Source organism: Pipistrellus kuhlii, unplaced genomic scaffold (assembly GCF_014108245.1).
Source record: "Pipistrellus kuhlii isolate mPipKuh1 unplaced genomic scaffold, mPipKuh1.p scaffold_m20_p_11, whole genome shotgun sequence".
Taxonomy (NCBI): Eukaryota; Metazoa; Chordata; class Mammalia; order Chiroptera; family Vespertilionidae; genus Pipistrellus; species Pipistrellus kuhlii.
In genome coordinates, this window is record NW_023425416.1 from 20,918,165 (window position 1) to 20,942,454 (window position 24,290).

Consider the following 24,290-nt stretch of genomic DNA (forward strand, 5'->3'; position numbering starts at 1 on the left):
GCCTCTAGTAATATAATAAACTCCTAGGATTCATGTACAGAATAAATTATATGACATTTACTAAGCACTAACACAGTTCTGAGCACCTAAGAGACACTTGTAGATGTTGGTTTTATCTTTCTCTTTCACTTTTAATTAAAATGGTAAAGTGGGAGCTTATCTACTCTCCTAAAAATTAAATTACAAATAATCTCATAAAACTCTGGAAGCAGTGAGTGAGTAGGAAACAGTTGGCAGGATTAGTTCCATTCTGCAGAACTTTTCTAATGATGACACTGGCTCATTTCCAGCTTGCTGCTGCTGCCGCATCGTGGCTCCAGTTAGATCATGAGAGGTGGGCCGGTAGTAGTAGCTGAAGCTGTTGTCCGAAACAGAGCACTGTAGTGTGCATGGAGTTTTGCAGTTGCTAAACTCTCCATTTTGACATTGAATTGGATTAAAACTCTTCAGCATCCAACAGCAATCTGGGGTTTGGAGTCTGTTTTTATTTATGCAAATTTCAAGCTCAGGACATATTGCCTAGCCTGCTAGAAACTGGTGTGAATTAAAGCAGTAGGTTCCAATTGTGATTGCAACTGTGCCTTCTCAGAATGGCTGTTTCTGGGCATTGGATCTTCACTTCCCATCAAGGAGAGGCAGGCTTGGAGCTCCAGTTTTTACTCAGCTGAGGTGCAAACAGCAGCATGGCAGGGACCCCTTCTATTCCTGATCGGTTCGTTTTGTAGCCAGCTGGGCATAATTCACTGAAGATAACTTAATCCTCTCAGGCTCTGATAGTAGCCATCTAGATGCTGAGTTTTTCTTTTCTGTGTTTGTGTGTGTTTTGTTTTTTAAATTTCTCTGGCTTTCTCTCTTTTTTTCTTCCTCCTTTATTTATTTATTTTTTTTTAACACCTCCTTGCTTTCATCTCCCAGACTTCAGAGCCAGAAATAACAGAACTCAGTATCCTGGCTTTGCTACTTGGTAGTTTTAGAACCTTAGGCAAACCATGCCACCTCGCTGACCCTTCATTTCTTATCTGGAATGTGGGGGCACTGAATAGTAGTGAGGAGTGTAGGAAAACATTCAAGAGCAACAGACACGGGAATGGCACTTAATAAATGTCAGTGCTCCTCTCCCTCCCCCAGAAAATCATTTTCCACATTATTCTAGGGCAGTGGTCAGCAAACTGCGGCTCTTTGGCCCCTTGAGTGTGGCTCTTCCACAAAATACCACATGTGGGCGTTCAGGTAACAGTGTGATTGAAACTTCGTGGCCCATGCGCAGAAGTTGGTTTTCGGCTCAAAAGAAATTTCAATCGTTGTACTGTTGATATTTGGGTCTGTTGACTAGTGAGTTTGCCGACCACTGTTCTAGGGCATGCCTTCCTGCCAAAGTTAGGAGGGAGCAGTTGTTTATGTGGAATGAAAAAGGGAAAGGAATAAGCACTTTCTTGGAGGCATAGGAGAGGCAGAGAAGATGGTGAGAAGGGTGCTCAGTGATATGGGAGCTCTAAAAGGTGGCCAGTAATATCTGTAAAAGAGAATTGGGGGAGGAGGGAACCACAGTAGAGGAGGAGAGGCAGGCAGGATCTCATAGGCCATTTTAAAGGTTTCAACTTTCAACCCAGGGGCAACAGAAAGCCATTGAGAAATTATAAATTAAGTCATGATAAGGTTTGGGTGCTGCATGGAGAATAATAGACTGTAGGCAATATGAGTGGATCTGGGTATAGAATTAATTTAATGTCTTAAGGCATTAAGTGGAAGACAGCCTGATCCAGGGGCTCCCCATCTAGCTGTGTATCAGAATCACCTTGGTAGCCATTTCACAATACACATTTTCCAATCCAGGTTCATGAAGTGACCGTAGGTATTTAAGAACCAGAGCTTCAGGCTATAAAAATGGCTTCTTGGTAGCATCCTATGGGACAAATTACATAACTAGTCGAGGTAACACAGAACAATTCCTGCTCTTGGACATACCTTTGAGTTGTGTGCACTCACCAACACTACCCCCGCCCTCGCCCTTCTTCCTCATCCCAAGCAGGTGTTCCTGCTTGTGAGCCTTTGGATGCTAATTGGATGCACACAGGTGTGCATGATGCATTTAGGCCGATCCACCCCCATCCTGCTCATAACAGCCCGGGAGTGAGGCCTAACCAGCATTTAAAGTCTGGACGCTTTTTCCTTTCTGCTGTGTTTTTACTCCTGGTGAGAAGAGCATGTCCTGTTTTATAAGGCCCTGTTAACCAAATGCAGATATCACCAAGTGCCTCATGAATGCCTGACCATGGAGGATTCAGTTCAAGCTGTTTTTGTCATTTGTGGGTCCTGGGGTGCTGAGAGGTAAGGGAATCAAGAATCCACAGCTAATTATATTTCTTCTAGGTCTGTCATTCCCAGGTGGGTTTTTAAATATTCAAATGGTAGCACATATTGTAGAGTAGTTTTAGACACAAAATATTTTTTTTCCTAGGAGGCTACACAGGAAACTGATGTTGCTGATTATTTTTGGGAAAAGGGATTGGGGCAATTGAGACCCATACTTCCATTTGTTCTTTTCTGCATGGTTTTGAAAATATTAATGAAGATTATGTTATTTTTTTACATCACCTTTTTGGAGGTATAATTTATATACAATAAAATGCACCCGATTTTAAGTGTGCATTTTAATGAGTTTTGACAAGTGTATGCACTCGTATATAATCACTACCACCACAAACAGGATCTAGAACATTCCTAATCACTCCCAAAATTTCCTTTGTGCCTCTTCAGAGGTAATATTCTCACTTTCAGCCCCAAGCAACCACTGATTAGATTTTCATGTGGGCCATTTTAATGTTTTATTTTCCATGTTAAGAGAAAGTAACTTAATCTACATTTTTTTAAACGAATAAAATGTGTAGTTAGGCAGGCAAGGTTTGACCCTCCTAAGGAATCCCTCTTACTTTCCAAAAGCGAGGTAAAGGGCATGTGTGTTTGTGAAATAGCAGCTTTTCTCTCACTCCACAGTGGGGAGATTGAGAAGCCAGTATTTCAAAGAGGCCATTCCAAAAGAAGTTAAATATTCCATTTAATAAAAAGAAAAGTGGAGTTAATATGCTATGGGAATACGGGTTATTTTGTTTTTGTTTGCTCTTTTGTTTTGTGTCATGTGTTGATTGTTTTTATTATAGGTAGAATTAATTTTTTTAAATAGCAGTTTAATACCTACTTCCTCTAAGGAAAGATTGCAGCAAATATTAGCAATAGAATAAGAGTTTAGAGTAAGCTATGTGCAATCCCAAAAGTTAGAGAATATACTTTGAGCAGTGTCAAGGGGCCTTACTTCCTACGTGAAGGGAGAAATATCTTTAATATCATTTTGTAAAGCCTTTTCATTAACTGTTAATTTAGATGTGGCCTATGTTAGGTGGGAGTAGTGGTACTATTCCTACAAAATGAGGAAAGAATGAAAGGTTTGCTAATTACTTCCACCTGTTTCCTGACATCTACTAGTAACTAGGTGATGTTAAGTTAGCATAGAGCAATCAGAAAGGTGTAAGTAAGGTTGGTAACTAAAAGCATTTGTTTCACATGCTTGCCTGATGAGAAACCCCTGGGGCTCCTGTGAAACATACAGATTCTCAGGCCTTACTAATAGATCCTCCCTTCCCCCAGCTGGTGGGTGGAGTATGACATGACCGGATGCCTGGAAATACTTGAGTACCTAACCAGGCACCTTATATGGACTATACATTGAACCATCAATCAAAACCTGCCAAATACCCTAAGCCCTTGTTCCTATATAATTATACATTAAGTCACCAATCAGTGCATGCCAAGTACACTAAGCCCCCATTCCTTCCCATTCCTCCCCTCAAAAGGTGTGTTCACTTCTGCTCCTTGTGAGGCAGCCCAGCAGGTCTCTTTCCCCTAATAAAGCCTGTAATCCTGTTTTTCTGCTCCCGATTGGTTTCTCACTTACCCCAGATCTTTTTAATCAAGTCCCAGGCGATTCTTATCAGGCAAGTTTAGAAAGATACTGAAGGAGCATATTGCTTTACATACTTTGTACACTTCTAAGCAGGAAGGTGATGATGAAGTTTTCTCCATCCAAGTAAGGGACAAATTTTTATAATTTTTGTGATTATGAATCAGGGCCTGGCCTCTCTAAATTGGTGTGACTATGTTTATTAGGATTGCCTATGGAACCTGGGTTTTGGATTTCTCGGGGATGTCTGGGGATGTCTAAGGAAGGTGCTAAAATTTTAAGTAGCAACCTCTGCTCTTTAGCTTTTATGCATTTCTTGTAAGATTGAGGGAATGTGGATCATGTTGTGGAAGCTTAGTGCATTTGTAATAGTGGGGATTTAAACATTGTTGGGAAGGCCTTCAAATTGTCTGGATGGTGGTAAATTGGAGTTTTTTTTTGTTTTCTCTGTGAAAAGAAAACCTACAACCCTAGCTAGTTTGGATCAATGCATACAGCATAGGCCTGTGGACCAAAGGGTGCCAGGTTCGATTCCATTCAAGTTTAGAAAGATACTGAAGGAGCTTATTGTTTTAGGCTCCTCTCTGGCCCTGGTCAGTGTGCATGCAGGAGGCAACCAATCTATATCTTCCTCTCTCATCAACATTTCTGTCTTTCTCTTAAAAAAAAGTCAATGGAAAAAATATCTTTGGGTGAGTATTAAAACGTAAATTAAAAAAATTAAAACCTACAGAATGGGAGAAAATATTTGCAAATTATACATCTGGTAAGAAACTTGTATCCAAAATATAGAGAGAGCTCTTCAATTTAACAATAAATAGAAAACCCAGATTAAAATTTGGCAAGTAATTTGAATAGACATTTCTTTTTTCTTTTTTTAAAAAAAATATATTTCATTGATTTTTTTCACAGAGAGGGATAGAGAGTTAGAAACATAGATGAGAGAGAATCATTGATCAGCTGCCTCTTGCACACCCCCTACTGGGGATGTGCCCGCAACCCAGGTACATGCCCTTGACCGGAATCGAACCTGGGACCTTTCAGTCCGCAGGCCGATGACAATCAGGGGTCCTCAAACTTTTTAAAGTGGGGGCCAGATCACGGTCCCTCAGAGAGCTGGAGGGCCAGACTATATGAACTACTAATTCCTACTGTAACACCTCGGCTGCGCTCACTGCCCAAAAAACCTGGCAGGCCGGATCAGACTCCTCTGCGGGCCGCATGTGGCCCGCGGGCCGTAGTTTGAAGACGCCTATGCCAAACTGGTTTCAGCTGAATAGACATTTCTAATAGACAAACAGTCAAGAAGCACATAGGAAAATACTCAAAATTAGTACTCATTAGAGAAATGCAAATAAAACCCACAGTGAGATATCACTTGACACTCACTGGAATGGCTATAATGATGATTTTTTTTATTTTTTTAAATATATTTTATTGATTTTTTTTTTTTTTTTTTTTTTTTTTTTTTTTTTTTTACAGAGGGGAAGGGAGAGGGCTAGAGGGCTAGAAACATCGATGAGAGAGAAACATCGACCAGCTGCCTCTTGCACACCCCCTACCGGGGATGTGCCCGCAACCAATGTACTTGCCCTTGACCGGAATCGAACCTGGCAGACGCTCTATCCGCTGAGCCAAACCAGTTTCAGCAATAATAATTTTTTTTATAAAGCAATAACAAGTATCGACAAGAAGGTAGAGAAATTAGGAACCTCATACCTTGTTGGCAGAAAACAGAGTAGCAGTTCCTCAATATATTAAGCATATAGTTATCATCTGACACATTGATTCTCTCTGTATAAAGAAATACCCATCAATCAATGGCTGGATAAACAAAATGTGGTATATTTATACAATTGAATATTGTTTGACAATAAAAAGGAATGAAGTACAAATACATGATGCAATATAGGTAAAAACATTATGCTGAGTGAAAGAAGACAGTCTTGTATGATTCCCTTTATAGGGAATGAGCAAAATAGGCTAATCAATAGACATAGAAGGCAGATTAATAATTGGCAAGTGCTGTAAAACTTGGAGAATGGAGACTAATTGCTTATGAGTTCTAGGTTTCTTTTTGGGGGTAATGAAAATGTTCAGAAATTAGATACTGGTGATAGTCATACACCTCCATAAATATATAAAAGCCACTGAATTGTATGCTTTAAAAAGAAAAATTTTATGTTACATTAATTATATCTTAATAAATCTGTATTTAAAAAACACACAAAACAATTACACAAGGAATTTTGATGGTAAATGCCAAAAAGAGGGATTTTAGATGATAGAAACATTATTTCTAGGTTGGGTGGTAGGTTGAATGTTTATGAAAGAAGTGTGTTTGAGTTGAATGGCTTTTAGGGAAGATGAAGATTTGGATATGTAGTTATTTCTGAAAGAAAGAGTCCCAGAATTTAGCATGAGATAAGGTGGGAATGTCTTTGAAATGGAAGTTGTATTTCAGCTTAGCATTTATATGGGACCTGTGAAAAATTTAATCCAAGACATAATTAGAGGGCTGGTTGGGCCTAGATTAGGGGGAATCTTAAATGCCAAAATAAGGAATTCTCTGCTGAATTTGATTAGCTCCAGGAAGTTGCTTAAAAATGACACACCTTCCCAGCCTGTGTGGCTCAGTGGTTGAGCATTGACCCATGAACCAAAAGTTCCTCGGTTCTATTCCAGGTCAGGGCACATGCCTGGGTTATGTAATGGGCTCTATCCCCAGTAGGGGGCATGGAAGAGGCAGCCCATCTCTCTCTCTCTCATCTATTTCTCTATCTCTGTCCCTCCCTCTCTAAAATCATAAAAACATATATAGTGGAACCTCGTTTCTCAAATATCTCCCTCTAACAATTCATTTAACCTGACAACCCTTTCATGCTGATATCTGTATGATCAATCACGCATCTCTCAGGTGACAAAGGAGAGAATGAGTGAATGAGTCAGTTTACCACAGTTAAAATCTCAGGAAATTGTACTGTGAATATTTTCATGTCTCTTGGCTTTTGTTGCTGCTTATAGTTATTATTAAATTTTCATTTTTTACTGTATATTTTCTTTCTTTTTTGTTAAATTTTCATTTACATTTCATATCCTTTTTGTTTTTAAAGTGTTTATAGATTAAACAGTACAATAGACATGTGCTATATATAAGAAAGGTTAAAAAGGAATCTTTTGGGGGTCTAGAAATGATTAATTCAATTTACATAATTTCTAATAGGAAAAAATGATTCATTTTTCGAATAGCTTTCCAGAACGGTTTAAAGTAGAGAAGTGAGGTTCCATTGTATTTTAAGAATTTGACACACCTCAGAGCTTTATATTAGAAAAATTAATCAGCAGCAGAGTGTTGCATTGAATGGAAAGGAGAGAGCTCACCTGTGAAGATACCTGTTAGGAGTCCGTTGACATTGGTTTGAGAAGAAGGCTATCCTCTTTTAAATTACCTAAAATTGGAAATACTTTGATTAACATTCTAGACCTTCTGATACCCACTTGGTGAATTTTAAAAGCCTCACATGCACATGTTACTCTACTTCATTTCCTGGGAAAATGAATCACAATTTCCTAGTAAAGAGCTTTCTGGCGTATTAAACAATTGCTTGGCCTACCCATTCAATTCAGCTCCTTTTTCTTCTTTGGCTCACCAGCTGTGTTATTGTTTTTATTTTCTTTCCTTCCTCCCTTTCCTTTTTCTCTCTTCCTTTTGTTCCTGAGTCTTCTGTCTCCCTTTCCTTTAGCTTTCCCTCCCCACCTCCAATCATGAGACAATTTAGAGAAAATTACCAGTATTATTTTTTATATAACATAAAGAAAGCTTATATTGGCTGTATAAAGACAAGAGAATGAAGAAATCTTTCCATAACACCATATAGATGGTGTCAAGGAACATATTTATGGAAAATATGCTACTATTAATGAAAATTTTTTCCAGATAAATTTTGTATTAAATGAAAATTTTTTTCAAGCCTTTAACTTCAGATTTCATGAGGATCTCAGCATTCCCATTTGTGTCTTGCCATTAAAGTTTTCTCTGCAAGTTTTATGTCTTCTGCTTTGATGTCCTGAATAGCAAACTTAAAACCCTAACTGTGCTTCAAGTACTGCATTGTAAGTGGCTACCACATCCCTGAGACATAGGGAACTAAAAGATTGTCAACATTTCAGAGGTTCAAGATGAGGTTATCTAAATTTTCCCAACTATATGAATAATCATTTCTACCAAACACTTTTGTTCTTGGATTACATTGATAAGGACATTTAAAGGATGGCTACAGGCATTTTTTTCAAGGTTAGATTTTCCAGTATGGACGTGAAGTTAGACTGTTTGCTGCAGTGGGTATACAGATAGTTATCCAAACTCAGAAGGAAGCCTGTCTCTTTAAAGAGTTAGTCAGCCTCTGTTTGTTTTTGTTTTGCAGGGAGTGTTGGTAGGGTGGCTAAAGACAACACTGGTGTATGGGTTGGTTCTTTTACGCTTACAAGTTAAGTTTGTGTTGAATATTGAAGACCAATATTGAAGACTAATGCTGTGATATCCTGAGAGAAGGGGAAAGAGGCAAGGAGGGGTAGAAAGTAGGAGGATAGGGGCTCAGGCCCTGGCCAGGTTTGGAGTCAGGGAAGGCAACTTTGTTTCCTTTAACTGAATTTATTGGGGTTACTTTGGTTCACAAAACCATATGGGTTTCAGGTGTGTAATTCAGAACATCATCTGCATTCTGCATCGTGTGGCCATCACCCAAGCAAAGTCTCTTTTCATCCCCATCCCCTCAATTTGCTCACCTCTACCTATCCCCCACCTACTTTCCAGGAGTGCTACTTTTGAATCTTAGCTCTGTCACTTTGTTTTCTTGACCTACCTTGCGTCACCTTTCTGAGTTTGAGTTTTATCAACATAAGATGAGGTAGTTGGGAAGATCTGAGTCCTGTGGAGATTTTGGAGAGTTTGCCACGCATATTTAGTGATAACATTTTAATGATATATACAGTAGTTTAAAACTCTCCATTTTGTGTAAGTATAGTTCTAGAAGTATGATGTTCTGAATAAATTATGTAAACTTTGGTTTGTGAAACCTGGTTGTGGCTGATCCTCAGTAAATGGAAATCAGTTGTAGTCCAGAAGTTTATGCTCAAGGTGGCGCTGTTTCCCCATACATTTGGTGATATTTTGCATTATATCCCTATGTGTTCTAAGCCAAGCAAATAACAGTATATATTGTATATTTAGGACTGTGTTTGTCTTCTATAGTCCGCAGGCCTTCGTACCTTGTGGGACCCCACCCAATATCACATCCTAGAAATACTTCATATTTACTATGACTTACATATGAGAGTTGTCATAATAAGTTAGTTGATCTGTTATATTTTTAAAGACATTTATTAAAATGGAACGTTAGACTTTACAGCTTTCTTTTTGTATTTTTGAGTCAATTATGTTTTTAAGTCTAAACTGTGAAAAGCTTATAGGCCCTGGTTCCTAATGGAATAAAGGCCCTAAAGTTCTTCCTCATACTGATTATATATAGTGCAAGGGAAGATACTCATGATGAACTTTATTTAAGCTAGTAATCTATGTCAGGACCATCATATGGATTGTTTCCAGCTTGTTTGAAACGACACATGTATTTTACAGGTGTGGTCATTCCGAGCTTGATATGAATGTTTTTTTTGTTTGTTTGTTTTTAGATCCGGGGATTTCTGTCAAGATTTGATAATGTCCTTCCTGTCAGCCTGGCATTTGACAAATGTACAGCTTGTTCTTCCAAAGTAAGTCGTTCAACAATTAAAGGACTTGTCTTTTAAAATAAGCCCATCAGCCTTACCAATCAGAGGCATTCTAACCAACTGAGGACTTTCTGGGGGAGAGGTGAGAGTCTAAAAAAACCAGAAAGGAGTTTTCATTTATCTGTTTTCATTCTCATAGTAACCAAACTGAGACGATTTGACTTATAGAGTATGTGCACAGAGAGAGGTGGAATCATCTATTTTAGTTCTGTGTCAGTGCTTGCATCTGGTAATTTTGGCTTGAACTTGATCTCTACTAGTCTTTGTTCTCCCCCAGAGAGTTCCTCCCTCCCATTGACCATCATAGAGCAACTTTTTTTTTTAATTGAATTTGCTGGGGTGATATTGGTTCACAAAACCATATAGGTTTCAAGACCATATAGGTTTCAAGTGTACAACTCAATAAAACATCATCTGCATACTGCACCATGCACCATTGCCCCAAGCAAAGCCTTTTCTGTCCCCATCCCACCTCCACCTACCCCCACCCCACTTTCCCTCTGGCTGTCATCACACTGTTGTCTGTGCCTGTGTGTTACATCATAGAGCAACTTTTAAGTGTTACTCTGAGGGTGGGGGATACTGGGCAGTCTGGTGGTGTGTGCTTTGGAGAGCTATATAATGACAAGGAAGAGTAAATGGAGATTAGGGGCCTGGAGGGCAAGCCAGTAAAAGTTCAGCTTTGATCTTTCCAGAGGCTCTAAAAATAGAGCTGGTGTGTTCTCCATTGTAATAGGAAACCGGCTGATATATCTCAAAACTACAGTGATGGCATCTCATTTTTAAATAGGCTTTGAGATAGTCTGGGTTATTTTTACATGTATGCTGTGTATTATAGCTAATTTCCTTTCAAATGTCTCTTTAAGCTTCTAATCTCCAGTGATTTAACCTGAGCTTTTAAAACTCAGGATTTTTTAAATAAAACTTTCATGTTCAGGTTTTATACAAAATGGTGTTGGGGTCATTAATCCCAAAGTCTGGCCTCTCAGTTATAATTTGGGACTTCTTTGCTCAGTAGCCTGTATCTGGCAGTATAGAAGGGATTAAGATCTGGAGAAATTCTCTTTACTTTGAGTTGACAAACCTTTGAAAACTTCACTTGGGCCATATCTTATGAGAAGAATAATTCTGACCAGTTTCTCTAAAAAGCTAACTCAGACTTGACAATAGTGTTGATAAATTTGGTTACTTTTAGGTGTTCAGAAATTTATATTAGAAATTTAGAGTAATGTTTTTCTTCAAATGTAAACTATCTCCTGTTTTATCAAGTGCCTGTGTTGAGATTTAAAGCATACCATTTGTCAGTAGTTACTCATGAGCACACTCTTTCTACAGTTTCATTAAGGTATCATGTCTGCTCAGGTCAGGATCACAAGGATGTTACTGTGCATTTCTGTCTTCAGAAATGCAAGTTTTAGGATTATATGCTTCTTAATGGAGCACATTTCTTTTCTTTGAATGGCTGAGCTAATTGGTCTCAAAATAATTTGGCGATAGAAATATAATTCTCATATAGAAATATAATTTTCATATAGAAATGATTTGGCACTGGTGCTAGTTCTGTGGCTTTATGTAGATCTGGCTAATCAATGAAATAAAGATAATTGGGCTCTCTAAATGAAATGTAAACATTCATTCTTTCTTGTTCTATTTCTAATTAAGTTAGCCCCTGAGGTACTGTTTATAAAAGAACCACAAGCGTACCACCTGAGGTCCCTTATATTTTTTGAGAAAGAATAGCTTTGCATTTTGTTTTCACACTGTTGTAAGCATTGCATTAAATATATGTATCGCTTTTTTGTTAGCAAAATTATTTCCTCTTGGTGGCCATTCGTAGAGGCCTGCTTTACATAAACATGCTGGACGATTTAATACAAACTGACTTGGATTTTAACAGCTGTGCTATTCCCATAGCGATCACTTTTCATGTGGTCAGGTATTAAATTTCTTTTGTGCTGGAAAGGTTGCTTCATTGGTACACGTATTTCCTTACAGTAGAAACACAGCATTTACTTACTTGGCTAACTTCTTTATTCGCATGGGAGAATGTCATTCTCTATTATTTGCAAACCCAACATTAATACTTTGAAATGACAAATCCAATTACATTTTCATCTTGGTGCATGTGAATTTTTCTTAATGCATACTTAGCATAATATTTTTATACTGAGTCATATAATAGTTATTGTTTCAAAAAGATTTTGGGGGGCTAAAAATGACTTTTGAAAAATTCTCTTTTGACATCTATGAAGTAATTTTTTCCTTGGGTTGTTTTCAGTATTTTTTTCCCCCTAGAACTGAGGCTATACTTATCTTGATTTAAACACAAATACAGAAAGATTGGGGAGGTGAATAAGCTCAGCTCAATAATAATGTTCTTGTTCGTGTGTGTGTGTGTGTGTGTGTGTGTGTGTGTGTACACCTTTTATAAGGCCTGAGGTGTGGAAGAATATAGCTCTCTGCTTCCATAGCAGGGAAGGCGGAATCATCTACATGTAAATCATCCTTACCCTGTTTGATTTTAGCTTGGCATATAGCTAGGAGAATTGTTCTGTCTTACAGAAAAACTATTGAAGAATCTGGAGGGAGGGGAATGGTGAGGAGTTACTTTCATTCCAATTTCTGTTGATTACATTGAGAAATTTTTTAAAATGACAGTATTGACCACTGGGACTTCAAAAAACCCTATAGGAAGGTACATGAGTTGTTTTTTAGTCCTAAAAAGGAATTTAGAACCAACTAGAGTTTTGTGGAATTACTACCAGAGGAAAAAGTATCATTTTGAAACAAGTGTATTCTTGTTATTAGCCTTTCACCTAAATATTTTTTGGGGATTTTGATAATTTTCTATTTTGATGTAATTTTAAGTTGCAAGAATAGTACGAGGAATTCCTGTATAACCTTTACCAGATTCACCAATTGTTTCCATTTTCTCCATTTGTACTTGTGGGGTCCCTTTCCTCCCTGCTCCTACACTCTCCTGTCTCTTAAAACTTTGAGAGTATGTAGGAGTCCTTGTGGTCATTTACAATTAAATACTTCAGTGTATTTCCTAAGAACAAGGATATTCTATCTAAACACAACACTCTTATCAAATCAGGCAATTTAATGTTTATATAATACTATTCTCTAATCCTCAGTCTATTATTTCAACTGTTGCTATTTGAATCAGTAGTGTCCTTTATAGGTTTTCCCTCCTAGATCAGGATCTGATTCAGCATCAAGCAATTGCATTTAATTGTCATGTCTCTTTGGCTTCCCTTTAATCTGGAAAAGTTTCTTAGCCTTTCTTTGTCTTTGTTAACTTCAGTATTCTGATTTCTTTTTATTTAATAAATCTTTATTGTTCAGATTATTACAGTTGTTTCTCTTTTTTTTCCCTCCATAGCTCCCCTCCACCAGGTTCCTACCCTACCCTCTGCCCTTACACCACCCCCACTGTCCTCATCCATAGGTGTACGATTTTTGTTCAGTCTCTTCCCTTACCCCCAACTCCCCTTTTCCCTGAGAATCGTCCATTCACTCCCTTTCTATACTCCTGATTCTATTATATTCACCAGTTAATACTGTTCATCAGATTTTTTATTCCCTTGGTTTTTAGATTCACTTGTTGATAGTTATGTATTTGTTATTCATAATTTTTATCTTTATCCTCTTCTTCCTCCTCTTTCTTAAAAAATACCTTTCAGCATTTAAAATATTCTGGTTTGGTGGTGATGAACTCCTTTAGCTTTTTTTGTGAAGCTCTTTATCTGGCCTTCAATTCTGAATGATAGCTTTACTGGGTAGAGTACTCTTGGTTGTAGGTACTTGCTATTCATCACTTGGAATATTTCTTGCCATTCTGTCTGGCCTGACTTGGGCCCTGATCAGGGTTCATACAGGAAGCAACCAATCTATGTTTTTCTCTCACATCAGTGTTTCTCTCTCTCTTTCCCTCTCTTCCACTCTCCCTAAAAATCAATGGAAAAATATCCTCAGGTGAGGATTACCAACAACAACAAAGACATTGAATATTTTTATTACATCAGAAAGTTCTCTTGTACCCCTTCCCAAATCAGTCTTGGGTGAACAGGGCAGTATGTTGAATATTGTGATCATTCTCTTTCCCTATAAGGAAAAAGCCCAGCACTTTCCAGTATTTTATGCAATAATAGTCTTGTTTCTGGAACCCAGAAGCTGTCTAGAAACTTCTCTCAGATCTGCAGTCAGAGCAGTACTGGTAGGGAGAGGGTGAGTACGAATCACGTTAGCTTTTATGATCATTTGGTAAATTATACTTTCTTTTTGCTTTTATCATAGCCAGCCTATCCATTTATCTTTTTATATTATATAATCCTACCTTTTTTCCTGTCATAATTCTTTGTAAATTATAAAGCATGAAATATAAATACTGTTTAAACTTTAAGAAAAAACTCTGTCCCCAAGCAACCTATTGCCTAAGATTTCTGCAAATGTACCATTTAGGATAAAAAGACAAATCATAGATTGTGAAGGAAAGGTTAAAGTCTTACTATATGTTTGTTAGCAGACATTCATTTCTTCAGTTGGCATTTAAGGCCCTGCTGGGTGCCAAAGATAGAAAGATTCAAATAGCCACTGCCCTCAAGGAACTTTGGGTGAGACAGACATATAAGCCAGTGATGATTTTCCTTATATTTTGACATGCCCTGCATTCAATGTATATCCTCTTATTATGGTATCCTGATACCAATTTTATAAATGAGAGAAACCTGGGAAGGCTTTGTAGAGAGTGACTTATGAGTTGATGTTAAAAGGATGAGTGGATCCCAGCCGGTGTGGCTCATTGGTTGAACATCAGCCTATGAACCAGGAGGTCACAGTTTGATTCCTGGTCAGGGAACATGCCTGAGTTGTAGGCTCAATCCCCATTGCAGGGTGTGCAGGAGGCAGATGATCAGATTCTCTCTCATTGATGTTTCTATCTCGCTCTCCCCCTCTCCCTTCCTCTTTGAAATCAAATCAAAATATATTTTAAAAATATGTATGTGTGTGTGTGTGTGTGTGTGTGTGTGTGTGTATATATATATATATATATATATATATATATATAAAATATATACATATATATGTATAAAAGAATGAGTAGGAATTTCTAGAAACCCATGGGAAAGAGAACAAGACAAGACATTGCATGTATAATAGGCAGAGGCAAGAAATGATAGCACATTTATGAAGCTGTTTAGTATAGCAGTTGTGACAGTGCTTGAGACACCTAATTTTCTACAAATTGTCTTCTTGTCTTTGTGAATTCCATTTCAGTTTCGGCTATTCTTGAGTTGGAATCTGGTGTACTTTAACACTGGAGACTGCTGTTTTGAATTTTATAATTCCATATAAAACACTTTCTTACCTTAGGGGGTTTCCTAGCTTAAGGAATCCAGCAGCTGCAACAGGGTGGTGTGGAGGCCAGGAAGTCAGTCAGGGGATTTCCAGGCTCCTGGCTCTCCTCCCTTGCTGGCCTGCTGAGTGACCACAAGCAAGGTGCTCCCCCCTCTTTCCGCCTCCATTTCTTCTTTTGTAAAATGAGTCAGTTGAATGAGATAAGCTCTGGCTCTCTATTAACTCTCAAAGTTACTAGGTTTTATATCTTTTTATTTATTTTATTCTTTATTCCACTGCAACCCATCTTAGTTATTATTTTTAATCAGAAAAATATATTTAAGGATTTAAAAAACAGATAATCAACCATATTCCAACCAATCAGATCACTGTTAGCTGTTGATCTTTACCCTTCTTCTTTTTTTTTTTAATCTCTTTATTTTTTAAAATATATTTTTATTGATTTTTTTACAAAGAGGAAGGGAGAGGGATAGAGAGTTAGAAACATTGATGAGAGAGAAACATCGATCAACTGCCTCCTGCACACCCGCCACTGGGGATGTGCCCGCAACCAAGGTACATGCCCTTGACCAGAATTGAACCTAGGATCCTTGAGTCCGCACGCAGATGCTCTATCCACTGAGCCAAACCGGTTTCGGCATCTTTACCCTTCTTGACTTAGAAAAAATCTGTACGTGTGGAGGTACATATAAATAATTTTTCTCTCTGAACATCCTTATAGTAAGTTTGAAATTGGCTTTAGAGAAAAGGATTTATGGTGCTGCATCAAGGATACTCCCTGCTCCTCTGATATGATAGGGTTTTAAATCTCAGTCATTTATAAGGACTGGCCAGAGGAAGAGCTCTCCAAAGCTTGTGCCAGGAATTTTTGCATACAGCTTCTCAGTGGCAAATATTACTCAAAACTGGACTGCAGACAGGCTTTCCTTCTCCTTTCCAAAAGGGACATAAATCTCTGATTTGGAAAATGATGAGTAACCCCCAGGTTCCCTTTTCCTATCTCATTTACTCAAGTCAGACCTCGAATCTCCTATTTTAATGTGTGATGGATTCCATATGTATGGTTGTGTGGTATAAACTGTATCCCACATCTTGTCCTTAGCAACTAGTGTTTCTCCAATCTCCAGAACTGCTTGGTTCCCAAAAGGAGATGGAATATCCAGCCAGAGCCAGTGTGGAGTATTTAGTTACAAGCTCTAACCTCAGAGCTCTTGGCTCTTCACCTCCTTGAAAACCTTGGACATTTCTCCCTTTGCTTTAATTTCTTCATCCATAGAGTAGGGAAAATATTTTCTGTTTCCCAGGGAAATTGCAATGGCTGACGTGTCTCCAGTTCCTTGTGACTAAGTACCAAGGCCTTTGCCCGCTCTTGGGACTGATGTTGACATCAGAATTAGAAGAAAACAAAGACCCTGTGATTGCATTTTGTCTCCTGGGGTCTTTGGAACCCTTTCTGGGCTCACTGTTTATTCACAAACAGGTATAATGATTGAAGGTCAAGGCTGCACTGACTTTGAAAGGCTGCAGAACCCTTCCATCAAAGCTCACAATGACCACTACAACCTTTTCCATGATTCCAAAGAACTCAGTCTTGTTTATTCTGAACTGTGGTCTTCTGAGACCACCTAATCAGTCAAGTTTGTGCTAATTACTACCCTTTTCCCCCGAAAATAAGACAGTGTCTTATATTATTTTTTTTTCTCCCAAAGATGAGCTAGGTCTTATTTTCAGGGGATGTCTTATTTTTCCACGCGCTAGGTCTTATTTTCGGAGGATGTCTTATTTTCGGGAAAACACGCTAGTACACATTTCACTGTCACCTGTGGTCACAAAGACACACCAGCTTTCTTAAATACATTTTTTTTTTCCTTATAGGATCCTTTTTACCTTCCAGACCAGAAAGTTTAGGAGTGTGTATTCCTTACATGGTTCCACTGGCTGCCTGCCCTGAGCATGTTCTTCAGGTTATTGAAAATATAGGTTCCTTTTAGTTTGGAATTAATCTCATTCACTTTTAGCTTTCACCCCAAGCCCATCCTTTAACAAAGTGTTCTTAAATTTTTTGAGTCATGGATCTTGCTTAGACTGATGAAAACAGTAGACCCTGCTACCTTGAAATATGCAAAGTCAAACCCAGTTAGTTTTGCAGGCAATTCAGTGGCTGTATGAAATCCCTGAAACATGCCTGTGGATTCTAGTGGATCACCCTTGCTCCGTGCATTTTTTTTTTTTTTGTACCATTTTCAAGAACTCCTGGATGAGAACACAGTAGATGAATGTTGTAGCCAGCCCTAGCCCCACCATGACCTCTCTGTGTGGCTTTGGAATGTCACCAGCTCTGCTTGGGGACTCATTTTTCTCAACTATAGTAAAGAGAGATGCAGGAACTGATATACCACTAAATTTTGTTTTATGGTTCTGAGATTGTAGAATTTTTTGATCAGCTATTTCATTTTTTAACTCCAACTGCCTTCCACTGGGGGATAGAGAAAAAGAATGATTTTGCTCAGAGTTTTAAGAGTTCTTCCTCCTCTGGTGGTTCATTGATTTGACTCCTGATGGGCACAGAGCCCCAACTATCATCCGTTCATGTTCCTTCTTTCCTTTTTATTTATATAATACATTCATATTCTTCCCTTCTCCCTCCACCCTTAACACCTTTGGAAAATAGGAAGGAAGGAACATGGTAGTAATTGCTGAATTTTTAAAATAAGGGAGCCATCAGTTTGAATTGAGAAACTTTTTATGGATGTACATGCTTGTACATAAATGGGTTATAGATAATATACTGTATATGACTATTTAAATTGAATGCTTATAACACTCATACATATTTATAAGATTTTATTTTAATGATTATTGTTATAGCAGTCCAATTCAACAAACATTAGAGCTCTTATTTCATAACATATTTTTGAATGATACAAAGATGAATAAGGCAGCATCTGAAGTTTTTGATGACATTGTTCTGGACAAGATAGTAAAGTTAATTGCACGATAATACAGTTCAAGCATATAAATTATTTAAACATCTTTACTAAAAAAAAGTTCCTAGCTTAGTAGAGGTAATTAATTCCTAGCAAGTGGTAGGAACTAATTAAATGTGTTTTGAATGGTGAGAAAAATGAATGAATGATTTGGTAGAGAAATAAGTGAATGGCACAGCAGGAAGGGGGAAAAGGAAGATAGCCTGTGCCCTCCAGGAACGCAGAGTCTGGAAGGTAGCTAAGACTCAGTAGCAGAACACCCTTTACTTACTAGTATAGAGGTATGATTTATCATGAAGCCATAAATGGTAGCTATTATTAAATACTGCATTTCAGTGTTCTAAATATTTATTCAGCTGAGTTTCTTTCCAGCTTTTACTATCTCTGTTGCTTTAGTTGATGCTTTTGATGATTTGTTATTGTGTTGGAAGATCATTTCCAGAGTATATTAAAACAGGCAGCCTTTGGGATTCATCAAAGATGATTTAGCATTTTATGAAAGGACACTTTTTGGCAATGAGTTCTTTGAAGGGTTTTGCTTGATTTCCTTAAGATTTAGTGTCTCACCAGGTTATTTTTTTCTAAAGGGCCTTTCAATATCATGTCCAGGCATTTCTAAAAGTACTTACAACAGTCTTCTTTTGCTAGAGAAAATGTGAAAAAACTGTTTGAGAACATATTATTCCTGAAGTTATTGTCCTTATAACTTGTTTATATAACATTTTATGTGATGCTAGTGATAAATCCTAAAATGTCTGGCCTTCCATAGTCTTAAATGTCTTTCATCATGAAAATTTTGTTAAAAGTTTTTTTCTTAATGAGAAGAAAAGACTACATGTTTCTTTTTTTAACATCTTGAGCCATCAGACTAATATTGAAAAATATCTCTTCCTAAAATGGCTGCAACTGTGCTAAATATGAGCAGTCATAGGAGAATAAACATAGCAAGTTTTTCAAATTAGTGGAATCATCTTGACGTTATAGAATGTGTATACAACAGAGTCTTGAGGAATGGCAGCGTCATTGGGATAACTGCCCATTTTCCCATGAGGACTGCTTTGAAGGGTATGTTGAATAGGCGCAAGGCCTGTAGTTAGAACTTACCTGTTATCATACTTCTAGATCATACTTTTGTAGTTGACTCTGGATTCACAGGATATTTAGATATTTTTAAGATCTTTATCAGCACTCTAACTTGGGATAGAGATCTACATGAAAATATATTTTTGTGTTATTTATAAAAGAAGAGAAGAGAAAATTAGGGTTTCTCCCACTTCTCAGTTGTACTTAACATCTCTCTTTCCTTTTATGTCAACTCTTTCATGAAGGACCCTGAAGGGAGATGGTAACAAAAGTGGGGATTGATGCCAAAACCGGTTTGGCTCAATGGATAGAGCGTCGGCTTGGGGACTGAAAGGTCCCAGGTTCGATTCCGGTCAAGGGCATGTACCTTGGTTGCGGGCATATCCTCAGTAGGGGGTGTGCAAGAGGCAGCTGATCGATGACTCTCTCTCATCGATGTTTCTAATTATCTCTCTCCCTTCCTCTCTGTACAAAATCAATAAAATATATTAAAAAAAAAAAAAGTGGGGATTGAGGCAAGTAGCAATTATCCCAAATGTGGAACATGAACTTAGCATTGCTCTTTCTTAGAGAAAGCCTGGTCAAAAAACCATCTAGAAGATCTCACTAATATGTGGAACCTAATGAACAAAATAGAACCAGAGGCAGGATACATGGGACAGACTGACAAATGTCAGAGGGAAGGAGAGTGGGAGAGTGGATAAAAGAAGGTGAAGAGATTAGCCAAAGAACATATATGCATAGCCCATGGACATATATAACAGTGTGGTGAAGGCTAGAGGAGGAGGGTCATGGGCTGGGTGGAGGTGGGGAAAGGGAGATATGGGAGATATATGTAATAGTGTTAACAATAAAAAATAATAAATAAAAACTATTCATAGAATTGTTACTGTGCCCATATCCAGATCTTCTGTTAGTTCAATTTGACCTGACAGATTTGTCTTCAATCACAGTGCAAGTGGATTAAAAATAACAAAATGGCTTACTGGTAAATAACATAAATAAGAAAACAAAAACACACTGCATCATTTGGCTATAATGGAGGAGTTAAGAGTTTTATTTCACATCTGTTCTTGACCTAATCACTTATTGCTTCCTGTTACTGAAATTATTCCAGTAGGCACGTATACCTGAAAAATGAGACCTACATCACCCTATTACACTCCCTGCACAGGGACTACAAGTCACAAGAAATGGGCCGTTTCACAGAGTTCCCTGGGGGAGGGGGGGCGGGGGGAGGCACTGTGCGTGTTTCAGCTCTGCTAAGCTAGCTTAGAAGAACAGTTAACAAGTTCTTGGGAAATTGCTTCAGATCTCACAATATTTTCCTCTTAATAGCCTCAGCAATAGCAAATTATTGTCCTTTGAGGGTAGGTTTGATTTTTTTGAAAAAGCCTAAAGTAATTTGAATCTATGTGTTGTGAATAAAGGGTAAGAGCAATTTGCAAGAAAAAAATTAATAAAGAACTGGAAGAGCTTCAGATAGCTTGTGGGTCTGAACAGGTGAGATGTCAGTTGAAGGGACTCAAAGCACACTACCTCATTTCCATGCCATAGAAATGAGCTTTAGAGAGAAAGCCATCTATTAACTCTGTGACCCATGACAAGTATCTCAGACTTCCTGAGATTCAGTTTCCTCCCAGTGGAAAATAGTTAAAATACCATTTTAGTGGCAATGACGATTAAATGAGAGCTTCTATGCTGAGTGTCATGTAGCTGGCTCTCCGTAAATCTTTTTGAAAGCTTCTTTCTACAAGCAGAGATCAGGTGCCATTCCCATTTCCTCTCATAAATGCACTCACCTTGCGATTTAGTGATAAACTCTCCATTTTTAGAAGTTGACAAAAAGGGAGGGGATTGAAAAAAGATGAGTAATTATTTTAAAAGGGCATGGCTTTAAGAGCTGAGCAAATACTCATCTGCAGGTTATTAGACTCTTTGTCTTTTTCTTTACTCTTTTCAAGTAGGCTTTTTATATAGGGGTTTCATTATTAACCAAAATGAAGCCGAGGTTTAATGTTCCCACGAGTGTGCACTCGGAGTGGGGATGAATTCTCTTATTTCCTGAAATATCTGTGACCAGTGTCAGGCTCACAACTTGAGGGATGAGCTGATATAAACTTAGGGAAAGACTTCGCGGTTGTGTTCCCTCTGTACTCTCAGCAGCAAGGCCATAAGAGACCCAGGAGAGCAGTTCTGTGACAGCACCAGGCCTGCTGCCTGTCACTGCAGTTGCTCTTGTCTCTGTCCCACCCTGCTTCTCAGAAGCCTTTCTCCAGCCTTGCTTTTTCTTGCTGTTACTATAAATGGGTTGGAACCCAATGGAACATGAGCAAGAAGCACCAGCTGCCTTGGCTTAATCTGTTCAAGTGCTGCACTAGATGCTCAGACTAGAGTTTTAAAATTATATGCATCATGCAAACAGTATACTTTAAGTATATGGGTACAGAATGATTGAAAATGAAAAGACGTGGAGCTTCTGGGTTATGAAACACAAGAGAGACTCAGGGGAGTGGCACCCCTTCAGAAAACATGGGATTTCTGTCCTTTTCCATATCTTGCCTATGCGTCTCTTCCTGAGCTATGTCCTCTTACAGTAAACTGGTGATTTGGATTAGCATGTTGGAATCTGGTAATGATTTTTAGGTATTCTTCCAAAGACTTGGAATTGTTTCAGGCAGAGCACAGTATACTAAAAACTGAGCAATAAACAAATTCAGCAGCATTCACTGTATCACAATGTCTGTGAAATACGTGAATTAGTGAAAAGTTTTATGATTCAGCTTTTAAGTATCATCTCACTAAGGCCCAGGGTGGAGGAGGGATGGTATTCAAACTTGCCAATTTCATAGTTCCCTTTTTACTGTCAAGATTGTGCTGTAGTTTTAAGAAAATACCCTGGCAAAATCTGTAATATTTCAGTGAAACATCCACAAGAAATTAAAAGTTACAGTGAATCATTTGATTCACTTTTTTCTGCAGTGAATAATTTTACAGAAATTACTTCAAAGTTCAGGGAGAGACTCCCAAGACTGAGACAGAAACAACCCAATATTATTGAGAATTATTGGTGATCAACTGATGTTTCTGGAACGAGCATTTATTGACCACTTAGGATTATCACACAGGCCTTTATGTAGGCATGCCATGTACGATCCAAGCAGCCACAACAAAATTCACAGGAATCTATAATGCCCTGCTTGATATCAAAAGCAAAGTGCAGCCATGGCCAGTGTGGCTTGGGTGGTTGGAGCATTATCCCATATACCAAAAGGTTACAGATTTGATTCCCAGTCAAAGCACATAGGTAGGTTTTACGTTTGATCCCTAATTAGGGTGCATCCGGGCAGCAACTGATCTCTCTCTCTTTTCCTCCCTCTCTCCCTCCCTTCCTCTTTCCCTCCCCCTCTCTTTCTTTAAAAAAAAAAAAAAGATAAAAAAAAAGAAGGTGGGGGGAAGTCAGTTAAAAATACATATTCTTGGATGAGGACTATAAAAAAAAGAGTATGGAAGCGATTATCACACCAGTGAGTATCTCAGAGGCAAGTAGGGCATTGTAATTGGGAAGTGGCTTTGTAGAAGTGGCTCTGATGTGCTGATGTTCTTGACTAGTTGGGAGTTATACAGAGGTTGGTTCAGCTATAATATTTTAAGCTATATGTTAAAATTACTTGTCTGTGTTATTTCACAACAAAAAAGGTTAAAGTGACATAGGCACAATGCATGCAGGTTTTTGTAGGCAGCCTCATAGTTTACAGTGGCAGGGGTCCTCAAACTTTTTAAAGTGGGGGCCAGATCACGGTCCCTCAGAGAGCTGGAGGGCCGGACTATATGAACTACTAATTCCTACTGTAACACCTCGGCTGCGCTCACTGCCCAAAACACCTGGCGGGCCGGATCAGACTCCTCTGCGGGCCGCATGTGGCCCGCGGGCCGTAGTTTGAAGACGCCTGCTTCTTTTTGCAGACAGGAAGGGTCTCAGCCTGGCACACAGTTTTTCAGAGCATGCTCATCCTAGTCTGAAGGTTTCCAATGCAAGAATTTCCAAAGAGTAAAGGTGGCTTACTGGTAGATCACGCAACTCAACAATCTTAGGCCAAAAAGACTGAATCCAAAGAAACCTACCTAGACCACACCTAAATTAAGCCAGAATATATGTTCTTTTTGAAATTGAGACTCAACTATCTGTTCCCTCTATGTGGAGCACCCAAATACATAAGATCTTAAATTGATAAATAAATGATTGAAGAGGACTAGGTTGAAGACAATAGAAAATGGGAACTGTGGCCCAAACTGGTTTGGCTCAGTGGATAGAGCGTCGACCTGTGGACTGAAAGGTCCCGGGTTCAATTCCGGTCAAGGGCATGTACCTTGGTTGCGGGCCAGTCCCCAGTAGGGGGTGTGCAAGAGGCAGCTGATTGATGACTTTCTCTCATCGATGTTTCTGATTCTCTGTCCCTCTCTCTTCTCTGTAAAAAATCAATAAAATATATTTTAAAAAGAAAAAAGAAAATGGGAACTGTGGCCAGCCAAAGCTCAAATTCTCTCTCAAGGGCACCTACAGCCCAACTCTGGCTGACTGTTGTATGACTTGCAGAAACTTGGAAATAATGTTGCCAGATCTTCTGATTTTTTTTTTAAGCGTAGGTGGAAATCTGAATTTTAATGTGAAAGTATCTGATTTTTAAGTGTTGATTCAAGCATATTTCCCCCCAAAATACTCCAGGAATCAAGCAAACCTGTGTCTAGGCTATTTCCAGTCAAACTTTGTTAATTTATGGCAGTGACCTCAAGAGCTATGCAGATGTAAGTAGAGAATAATGTATAAAATAATATAATCAAGTTCCTAATTTTCTCAATGGAGCTTGCTTGCCAAATATGTGCTTATATAATTCTCAGTTCCAAAATTAAAAGAAACTTGCGGAACCGAAATTCACACATTCCAAAAGTCACTCTGGGTAATGCTTTTTTTGAGACCTGGCTCTCTTGCAGGGGAATTGAAAGATTTTACCATTAAGAACTTGTTAAAGGGATTGACAAAAACTTGCTAAATAAACAGTAATATCTCACCCAAAGTAACTTTTTAGGCGAAAGAGCTAAAAATGAGTTTTTAA

The 24,290-nt window shown here is 38.3% G+C and overlaps 1 protein-coding gene across 5 annotated transcripts in view; it reads left to right on the forward strand.

The window, feature by feature from the left end:
* ATG7 (autophagy related 7) overlaps positions 1 to 24,290 on the forward strand; it is a 207,356-nt gene that overhangs the window by 67,528 nt on the left and 115,538 nt on the right. For all 5 annotated transcript variants that reach the window (XR_004986815.2, XR_004986816.2, XM_036431130.2 and 2 more), the window contains one exon: positions 9,644 to 9,724. Coding sequence is in view for 3 of the 5 variants with exons in the window: in XM_036431130.2 (XP_036287023.2) it covers positions 9,644 to 9,724 (81 nt within the window). In the remaining 2 variants the exon portion in view is untranslated. The remainder of the gene's footprint in view (positions 1 to 9,643; positions 9,725 to 24,290) is intronic.